At 40.8% G+C, this 10,842-nt stretch overlaps 1 protein-coding gene across 1 annotated transcript; it reads right to left on the bottom strand.

The window, feature by feature from the left end:
- Positions 1-725: 725 nt before the first annotated feature.
- On the bottom strand, positions 726-7,799 carry LOC311059110 (tubulin beta-4B chain). The gene is made up of 8 exons (XM_084076745.1): positions 7,673-7,799; positions 6,366-6,474; positions 5,825-5,935; positions 5,172-5,416; positions 4,703-5,025; positions 2,822-2,978; positions 2,142-2,329; positions 726-2,033 (listed from the first exon to the last, which is right to left on the bottom strand). Exons 1-8 carry the CDS (start codon positions 7,727-7,729, stop codon positions 1,886-1,888), a joined length of 1,338 nt encoding a protein of 445 aa, XP_083932871.1. The 5' UTR covers positions 7,730-7,799; the 3' UTR covers positions 726-1,885.
- Positions 7,800-10,842: the final 3,043 nt, after the last annotated feature.

The following is a 10,842-nucleotide window of genomic DNA, read 5'->3' as shown; positions in this document are numbered from 1 at the left end:
TCTGCTCTGGGTACAATGGGGAGTTTGTTCCACAGTTTTGGCAGCCAGCAGGGAGAAGAGTCTGGGGCGTGTGGAGCGTTGTCCCAGAGTACATTGTGCTGTTGTTCTCACTTCAGAATATAATGCTGCAACTCAAACTATAATCCCAGTGATTCTCAACTTCCTTTACATTTTAGGGACCCCTAGTAAGGATCAGAGGAACCATTTTAGTGAAATGTGGTATTTTTTGTTTTAACTATAGCCTACAGAAAATGGTGTATGTATGTATATGCACTACTTATGTATGCATCCATCTACCTAAACTTGAACCTACATGTTTTGCTTTATACCTGAAAAGACACATATTCAAATAATTACAAGACAAATCCAGTGTGCATAGTTGAACTGAAAAACATAAAACTTCAGTGTCAACCTACTGTACATCTGTATATCCTGATCTTATTATGACATCATCTTAAAGTAGCAAAGTGAAATGGCTTCAGACAATATTTTAAATGTTATCAATCATTCGACAATGAATATCAACTTCCAAAATATATGAACATGGCCAATTATAATCAATTCAAATGTCTGAAGATCAAGTTTATTTTAAGATGAGATATATATATATATATATATATATATATATATATATATATATATATATATATACACACACACACACACACACACACACACACACATACTTATGTCACTGTAGCATTAATCAGGACTCTATATTTGCATGAAATTTTAAAAATGTTTATTTCCCACCAGATTGTATGCGCATCAACAGTCGTAGCAAACAGGCTAAAGCTAGAGGCATCAACAGACAATAAAACAGGGTATAATGTTGAATGAAACAGGCTAAAGCTAGAGGTGTCATAAACAGACAAACAGGCTAAAGCTACATTATGCATAGGCTGAGCTGCCAAACTTAGAAACGTCAGTGTCAAATCTACGTCAGTGGTTCTCAAACGTGGATGTATTTATTTCAAGGACCTTGAGTGTGCAATGTACATTTGTACGCTCTCAGAGTCACAGACCGTGTAAGGTTCCATTTGGAACCCTGTCAAGGAACCCTGGCCTGAGGGTCCCCACTTTTGAGAACCACTAATCTACATCCGTATCCTAGTCATTTACATTTACAGCAGAGAAGTGAAATGGATTTAGACCATTTTTGAAGTGCAAACCAATCCATCATTCTACAATTAATAGTTCAGAACTCTTGAACAATAACTGACATTCTTGACCATCGCCACAAAATGACACCGTGATATGGATTCGCAGATCTAATAGGACACGTTTCAATGGTCTGATGTTGTAATGTGATGTCAAGATGCCGAGTCAAGTGAGGACAGAGTGACATACACACAATACAATGACAGAATGACATAGACACACAATGATAAGAGTGACAGACACACGTACACACAATGACAGGATAAGACACAAACACACAGACAGACATTAGTGTTGAATAGCATTAGCAGCCCAGCTAACAGCATGGTTTACTTCTGGTTGTTGTTTTCAGGCCAGATCCTCCTCTCCCTCCTTCCTCCTCTAACTCAGTGGTTCTCAAACTATTAAGGCCACGACCCTCCAAAATAATCGTATTTGAACTGGGAAGCCCCCCACCCTGACAAAGACTTGGAATTGTAGGAGTTGAGGCATTACATTTAGTCTGACTCGGTTTCACAGATAAATATTATGAAAATAGCTGCTATTCTCAAAGGTTTTGCCTCTTTCTTAGGTAATATTTGACAATTTGGCCAATGTTTGACTACTCTTGATGCAGTAATGGTCTTATTTTTTTATACGTATTAAAAGGGTCTTAAAAAAGAAAAAAACATTTGGGGGGTCCCGACCCACGGTTTGAGGAACCACTGCTCTAGCTGGTAGTTTTTCAGGCCAGATCCTCCTCGCCCTCCTCCTCGAACTCGCCCTCCTCCTCAGCGGTAGCGTCTTGGTACTGCTGGTACTCTGACACCAGGTCGTTCATGTTGCTCTCTGCCTCGGTGAACTCCATCTCATCCATGCCCTCGCCCGTGTACCTGGAGACCCGGTTCACACAGGGTTAGGAATCACACACACACACATACACTTAAAACAATAAAACCCTCATTTTTCTGTTTTCACTCTCAAGACACGGCTCTACGTACCAATGGAGGAAGGCCTTGCGGCGGAACATGGCGGTGAACTGCTCTGAGATGCGCTTGAACAGCTCCTGGATGGCCGTGCTGTTCCCGATGAAGGTGGCAGCCATCTTGAGGCCGCGCGGCGGGATGTCGCAGACGGCTGTCTTCACGTTGTTGGGGATCCATTCCACGAAGTAGCTGCTGTTCTTGTTCTGCAACGGAGGGAGCAAAGTTTAGTATGGTTTCAACTGGTTTTATTTTGACCATGTTAGATTCATTTAAAACACCCGTCCTTGGCTCTGGTGACTGATATTGGCCTTCTAATGCATGAGGGGATCTTGTTTTACTTTTTTCAAATACTTTTTATACCTTTTTGGGAATACGTATTAAAGGACGATATCAGTCACAACAACCAAGGACATGTGTTTTCAATTAATTAAAAATAGAGGGTCGGTATAGTGTCTGATAACAATGAATATAAAATATGTTAACACTTAAAAACTGTCTGGGGTGCAACACAAAAGCCAGAGTCAATGTTTAATGACCTAAAAAATGTTTGAAAGTGAAATATCCCTTTTATTTTCATTTGTTTTTAGGAGTGGGCTTGATAGTTTACTTACTGGTTAAACTGAATTTGACGCCATAATTATTAACTAATGTAGCTGGAACCCCCTAAAGGGCCCCACTTTGTGAACCATCCCTACCTGCACGTTGAGCATTTGTTCGTCCACCTCCTTCATGGACATGCGTCCACGGAAGATGGCCGCCACGGTGAGGTAGCGCCCGTGGCGTGGGTCGCAGGCCGCCATCATGTTCTTGGCATCGAACATCTGCTGGGTGAGCTCTGGAACCGTTAGCGCTCTGGGGAACAGAGATGGTAAAACTTGTTTATGTGGATTAAAGCAAAAATAAAATCTCATTTTTGTCAGGCCAAGCCCTAATGTGACATTTGTGAAACAGTGTGAAAGGATCCTGTATCTAACAACATCACCATTTCCACCATTTCTGAGAATCCTGACGAATGTGAAGACAGCATGTTGTTTAGACAGATGCTAGGTTTGATGTTTACCTGCCATCCCAGTGACTTTGAAGCACTTGATAGTTTTCTTTGCACTCCTTATGTGACCATGTCGTTTGTCAACTACGGTTCATGCCATGGCATTTAGGTTGTCAGAAATCATACGCTATATGCTACAGTATGTTATTTTTAACCAGCTATTGAGTGCATGCACAGTAGCAGGTTTCATTTTGGACCCTCATGACACCACACGTAATGTTAGGAAAGTGCCCCACCTTGTGACAAAGTAGAAGTACTACACATGCATGTTCATGTTTCATCACTGTGCGCATTATTGGTTTTGGCATGATTTCAATACAAAACCAATGACTACATTCTACATGTGTTTAATAGTAGCTTACGGAACAGACGTTTGGGGGTTGTCCAACATGTAAATTGTGGTATGTTGTTGTTCTCACTCTGAGAGTGTACAAATGGAACCAAATGGACCATTTGGTTCCATTTGTACACTCTCAGAGTTATGGGGGTCCTTGAAAATAAGACAACCACTATGCCACACTAAATGGAACAGAGCCTTAATTACTATCATTGATAACACCTGCGAAGGAAGTAAGGAAGGGGCCCAATTCATTCCCAATATGGCTGCTGTGCATAGAGCCTATTGTCGCTGGATACGAGAGTCTGTTAAAACCAAGGGGCCAGATTGAGAGTTGTAAATTTAGTCTATATAGGAAGTGAGTTCAAGTGACAGTTCATATGAATTGCCTGTTTTTCAATGCAAGTGGGTGGGTTTTGACGAACTTTAGACTTGATTTTCTTACCTTAAAAACATTGTCATAAATACTATATGCTTCCAGTCGCTAGTGTAAAGTCTTCTTTCAATCACCATGAAATGCGTTTTGGTAAATGATGGTCCCATTTTAAAAATGATGATAGGGGTGGGATGATTTGATTGACAAGCTACACAACCAATAGCATTCATTCCCCGCCCTCGCTCTTGATTGACAAGCTACCCAACCAATATTGGTCCGGTTGCATTGTGCAGGATATGACGCGATATAGAAAGATGGCGGATTTGAAATTCCTTAACAATAGGCTCTATGCACAGCAGCCATATTATCACTTCCTTCACAGGTGTTACCAATGACACTAATGAGGGCTCCGTTCCATTTAGTGTAGCACGGTGGTTTCCACGACCCCCATAACTCTGAGAGTGTACAAATGGAACCAAATGGACCCTTATGGGTCCATTTGGTTCCATTTGAACACTCTCAGAGTTACACACCTGTAAGGGGCCATTTGGAAGCCCATGAGGGTCCCTGGACCCCAACTGTAGACACACTGGTGTAACAGAGTGTTTCCAGTGAGCCAACATGCACAATATCAGCACCCTAACTCTGTTTGACCAGAATGGAACAGAGCCTTCATTAGTATCATTGGCAACACCTGTGAATGTCTTCATAATATGGCATAAATCGGCTTCATTTACGGTCTGTAGAAACCAATGGTGTGGCTTTGTCCATTCTTTTTTACTGTGTATGGTGAAAACACAGTCAAGTAAATGCACCTGTACTGCTGGCTGCCTCGGCTGGTGAGCGGGGCGAATCCGGGCATGAAGAAATGCAGGCGGGGGAAAGGCACCATGTTGACGGCCAGCTTCCTCAGGTCGGCGTTGAGCTGACCGGGGAAGCGCAGGCAGGTGGTCACTCCGCTCATGGTGGCAGAGACCAGGTGGTTGAGGTCTCCGTAGGTGGGCGTGGTGAGTTTCAGGGTGCGGAAGCAGATGTCGTACAGGGCCTCGTTGTCGATGCAGTACGTCTCGTCTGTGTTCTCTACCAGCTGGTGGACGGACAGTGTCGCGTTGTATGGCTCCACCACCGTATCTGACACCTGCCGAGCAAAACGAGGAGAGAGAGGGCGTCAATAAATAAACAGGGGGTCTTCTGGGGGGTCCCTGGAACAAAATATTTTGAGATGGGGGTCCGCGGCCAAATACATATAATTTTGGGGGTTCTTGACCATTTCGTCTCATCTACCTTGGGAGACGGCACCACGCTGAAGGTGTTCATGATGCGGTCGGGGTATTCCTCTCGGATCTTGCTGATGAGCAGGGTTCCCATGCCGGAGCCGGTCCCGCCTCCCAGGGAGTGGGTGAGCTGGAAACCCTGGAGACAGTCACAGCTCTCCGCCTCCTTGCGGACCACGTCCAGGACCGAGTCCACCAGCTCTGCTCCTTCCGTGTAGTGGCCCTTGGCCCAGTTGTTACCGGCACCGCTCTGGCCTGTGGAGGGTTAACGTACACACACACACACACACACACACCCACATATAAAGGGCTGTGAGATTTTACTTCCCGATTGATTGTCGCTCAACTGATTGCGATTAACAATTTAATTGTGTTTAAGTCATTGGAACATGCTGAATAAAAATGAAGGCTTCGTAAACCAAAGTTGCACAGGGCAGATATGAAAAATAACTTTTATAATTTAATAACTTTATACTTAAAAAAAATAAATAAAAGATCTATAAGATATAGAGATGGAGATAGATATTTTTGAAAATGTTTGAAAATATATGAAACATTTACAACATGGGAAAAAAAATATTAATTATTAAAAATATTATTGTGATGATCTCAAATAATTGCGATTACATAATAACTTCAAGTCTCCAAGACACACAGACTCACCAAAGACAAAGTTGTCGGGTCTGAAGATCTGTCCAAAGGGACCGGACCTCACAGAGTCCATGGTGCCTGGTTCCAGGTCCACCAGCACTGCCCGAGGGACATACTTACCACCTGGTGTTACAAAACACAAGCATGTGAATTATTTATGTCACGTCATCACTGACGCCAAAGGACACATGAATGAATGAAATAAAGCCCTAAAGCTTATTTCCATTGTGGTCCATCATCCCCGAGTCACTAGGACAGTTTCTTTACCTTACTTTGTTTTGCTGACTTGTCTGACACTATATAGCAGCAGCATTTAATATGAAACAGTTCTACATTCACCTACTGTCAATGAAACATGACCACTCGAGTGTTTTTGGGCGAAACAAGCATGCCATCTACTGGACTGTTCTAGAATAATCGGCCCTCTCTACCTACATTCATCTGAGAGTGTACAACATAATATTTGGTACACCATCAGAGTTAAATTAACACTGAGGATGTTATAGTGTAATGAACCTGGTTGACGTCAGGTTTAATTAAAAGGTTTAATTACCTGTTGCTTCGTTGTAATAGACGTTGATTCTCTCCAGCTGCAGGTCGCTGTCACCATGGTACGTCCCCGTGGGGTCAATGCCATGCTCGTCACTGATCACCTCCCAAAACTATGATTAATTAATGATAATTAATGACATTGTCACTTATCACCTCCCAAAACTACCATTAATTAACGAATGAAGGTAAAGTTAACCTTCTAGCGCTAGACAAATATATACAAATAAAAACTAAAGGGTACATGATTTATTTATTTATTGTTAAAACAAGTGTTAAATAGCTCTATATTGTGATAGTGATCATTGTTACATAGAGTATTTGTTCAGTAACAAGAGTCTCCATGTCTCTCCTTATTTAATTAACAGAAAATACATTTTCAGGTCCAGGATACCAATTCTATCCAATCAGGAGAGAGAACTCACACAGGATGCAGATTAAACAAGTGAAATTAGAAGTGATGACAACATGAAATAACATTTTACTGTTCCAAACTCTTTTAACTTTCATCTAAAAAAAAAACCTTCATATGTCTGTCCATGTTTTCAATGGAAACCACATGAGAAGGTCAACATGTCACATGAGACAGTAAACATTAGAAAACTGTACAAAAATGGATAATGACGTAAATAGAAAAAAAAAACATTTAGTATTTAGTACAGTCCTGGCATTTTTCTGTCACGTAAAAAAAGAGCAGACAAAATTGGAACCGTAACACTATAAATTTGAGCTGATAAATAATTTATCAGCTTCAAATTTATAGTGTTGCGGTTCCAATTTCAGGTGGGTTGCCAATTTCAGCTAGGAGACCGGTCTCCTAGCTGAAATTGGCAACCCTCCTCAAAGTGAATTTTCGTGTTTTTTTTTTTTTACCATCACAATATGAAGCTTAAACCTTTTAACAAAAAAGTTGATGTTTCAACCCCCAAACATATCACTTGCCCCTTATTTCTAAGTGAAATACAATAAATATAGTAATATAATATAAATATGCACTTTAAATATGAAATAATATATATATATATATATATATATATATATATATATATATATATATATATATATATATATATATATATATATATATATATATATATATTATACACATATATATATTATACACTTTACATAATAACACCCTTACACAGTAACTGGACACACACACACACACACACACACACACACACAGTTAGCCACCTTTAGCTTACCTTACCTACCTACGTTGCCAACTAGCTTCCTACCGCCTAAAAATAAGTAGTCTAGTTTTTTCTTTAATGAAGTAACACTCAATAACTTTAATAAAGTTCTTACCTTGGCTCCAATTTGGTTGCCGCACTGGCCAGCCTGCAAATGGACGATTTCCCTCATGTTTGTTTAGTCGACAGAAATGTGTTTTTAAACGTTTAATAAATGTCAACCGTCCAGTCCGGAGTCTAAAAGCAACTGGAACCTGCTGAGACCGGATGTCTATATAACCTACCGCTCTGGGACATCCCCCCAACGCACGCCATTGGCCCGAGGAGCCGTCGGTCACGTGAAGCGCCGCGTTTCATTGGTTCCCGTGGTTGGGGTTGGCGTCGGTGGGCGGGGCCTCGGGGGACTCTGTTCCCCCGTTGTCAGGGGCGACAGAAACAATTGGCGCGCGCGCGCTGCGTGTGCCCGCGAGGCAGGGTGGGGTGGGGTGGGGGGAGGGGGGGCACACCAGATGGAGACCGTTGTCATGGGAACGTTGCACACACAACAGACAACACACACAATGACATACAGTACACACGCACAAGCGCGTGCGCACAAACGCGCACGCACGCGCGCGCGCGCGCGCACACACACACACACACACACACACACACACACACACACACACACACACAGAGAGAGAGAGCTCTTTAAAGACGTTAATTGATCTACTAAGCCACATTTAAGCCATTAAATTCGAATACAACATTGGCCAGGCACATTATTTGATTACACTTCCTCCATCTAAACCTATAAACTCAAATGAACTATAGCCACAAAATATCATCCTTTCATGATGGGGTAGTTTATTGTTATTAATCAAGGGTAGAGGGTTCTCAAAGGACTAGCATTAATAATAGCATTTACAAAACATAAAGACAAAGTTGAAGTGCAACAAATCAATTCAATAATGTTCTTTATTCTTTTATTTAGAGTAGGCAATTATTTTTACCCTCTTTTTCTCCCCATTTTAGTCGTTATGCCAATTCATTCCGTTTTATCAAAATTACACTATTCCAGCATTTTGAATTCATTTCCTTGTAGGTCCTTGTTGTTTTAATACAGAGACCTCTTCAAGCATGCGGTGCAAAACATTTGTGCAATAATATGCTCATTCATTCTTTATTCATTCTCTATAATGTTGTTAAGCGTGTTTCGAAACAGCGGATGGAATATTGAAGCATTTTAAAAATAGACTTATTGAAACGCAAACTAGTTTCAAAATCTACCCTGACATATTTATTGTGTACATTTTATTACATGATAGAATTTAGTGCAGCCATAAAATTGGCAAAGCCAAACATCGCAGACACCCCATTCCCAACCCCTTCCTTCCTTTTTATTTAAAATGATGTCTTGCTATACACAGTTAATTCATTCTCTAATGTTTAACTTGTACAGCTATTTCTTACGTGTGTGATCATTTGGTTTACTATATTTTGAGTTGTCTTTCTTCTTTGTCTAGCTTTGTTGTTGTTATATGTTACAGTCTGTGTTTGTTTTGGTTTCATAATATTTTTAATAACTAATGCAATGTCACATATATTGTTCATGTATGTCATGCTATATATAATACTGCAACACAAAGGACAATAAAAAAAAAGTAAAAACAAAATTAGTCAACATAGCAGAGGATGGTTTCGATCCATCGACCTCTGGGTTATGGGCCCAGCACGCTTCCGCTGCGCCACTCTGCTTGACGGGCTACACCATCGGACTTCAACATACTTATAGGTTAGAATTAGCTCTGTGCTAGCGAGCAGTGTTGCCATGTCCTTATATTCTAAGCGACTTTGGCCTTATTTTTCTGTAAAGTTGCTTGCAAATATCGGTAGTTACGGGTTGTGGCTTTTTGGGGCTTGTTTCTAAACAAGTGTAGTTGCTTATTTGGGCTCGTTTCCTAATGTTGTTGGAACCAGTGGTTCTCAAACAAGGACCCCCAAATGAATATGTATTTGTCCATGTATGTTGTGACCTGTTGTTAAAATGTTCAAAAAAATATTCAAAATGTTACCCTTTTTTTCAAGATTCTTTTTTGAAAACAGCAGATCTACAACCTCACAACGCGTCGTGAGCTTGCAGATCTACCATTGTCAAATATCCGACGCTCATGTGGCCTAATAATAGTCGCTTCTTTTGGGCTTGTTTTCATAGACCGGGTTGCTTATTTCTTTCGCAAAATCTGGCAACACTGCTAGCTAGGTAAATATTAGCTCTATATGCTAGCGAGTTCTCTCTACCACTCTGCAGTGTTATTCTCACGTCTACTAACAGGTGTTGTATAAACTGTAGTGAAAATTAAGAAAACGATTTGGCTACTTACAGAAACAAAGGCAGTTTTATAATGTTGAAAGACTATTCTCCGCGGTGGGCCACGTCTCAGAACCCCACCTTTTGTGTAAAAAAGGGAAATAAAATATTTCGACCAGGAGGATTTAAGGCCGCCACCTACAGATACAGTCAATGACATTTTCTAATGGCCAAGATATGTAGGTAGCGCACTTGAGTGAATCAACGATTTTCCGTCTGGCGACATGTTTCATTTTCTGGTCAAAAAAAGTGGATTTGACACAAAAGGTGGAGTTCTGAGACGTGTCCCACATCGGAGAATAGTATTTCAGCATCATTACACTGCCTTTGTTTCGGTGAGAAATTAAATCGTTTTAATTATGTTTTTGTTTTACAAAAGTGGACATCGCACGTCATCAGTCTGCCGTTTCAGTCTATGGGAATAACTCTGCTGCTGGCTCTCTAGAGAGAACTACTCCTTCCCTATTTGTCTCGCGGGCAATGGTCACTCACGCGAGACTTTAGTGCCCCAGCCCCCAACTGTCCACCGGTGACTATAAACACCACCCGCCACAGGGGGGCGTAAATAAACCAAAAAATGAAAACAAAAAGGACTCAAGGGAGCCTGGCATAAATAAACCCCAAAATATACATTAATATGAAAAGGATAACACAATTAAAGGGATACTCCATGAATTTTGATGAACTTCAAACACAACCCTGTTACGATTACATTGTGTGGATGGATGGATAGATCGATTAGACAGACCTACCCACCTCCACATTGCCTCTCAATAAGTTAATATTTGAATGTCAATACATAAATAATTTATGTCTGTGTGTTTATCTTTTATTATCTTCATAGTGAAATCATACATTAAACACTCATTATGCAAGTGACAACAGTAACTCAGAATACAACATATTATATTAACACAAATATTATGATACTCAGC

Source organism: Gymnoscopelus microlampas (genome assembly GCF_963454915.1).
Source record: "Gymnoscopelus microlampas genome assembly, chromosome: 13".
In the NCBI taxonomy this organism is placed as follows: domain Eukaryota; kingdom Metazoa; phylum Chordata; class Actinopteri; order Myctophiformes; family Myctophidae; genus Gymnoscopelus; species Gymnoscopelus microlampas.
Note: the sequence above shows the minus strand (reverse complement) of the source record. Positions and strands in the feature narration are given on the sequence as shown.

Bases quoted from the DNA above. Each gene is read 5' to 3' on its own strand.
- LOC311059110 (XM_084076745.1), bottom strand. From the start codon at position 7,729: ATGAGGGAAATCGTCCATTTGCAGGCTGGCCAGTGCGGCAACCAAATT. The intron at 5,417-5,824 runs GTGAGTCTGTGT...AACCCTCCACAG, and splicing joins ACCCGACAACTTTGTCTTTG to GCCAGAGCGGTGCCGGTAAC. The intron at 2,034-2,141 runs GTACGTAGAGCC...CCGGGTCTCCAG, and splicing joins CGCAAGGCCTTCCTCCATTG to GTACACGGGCGAGGGCATGG.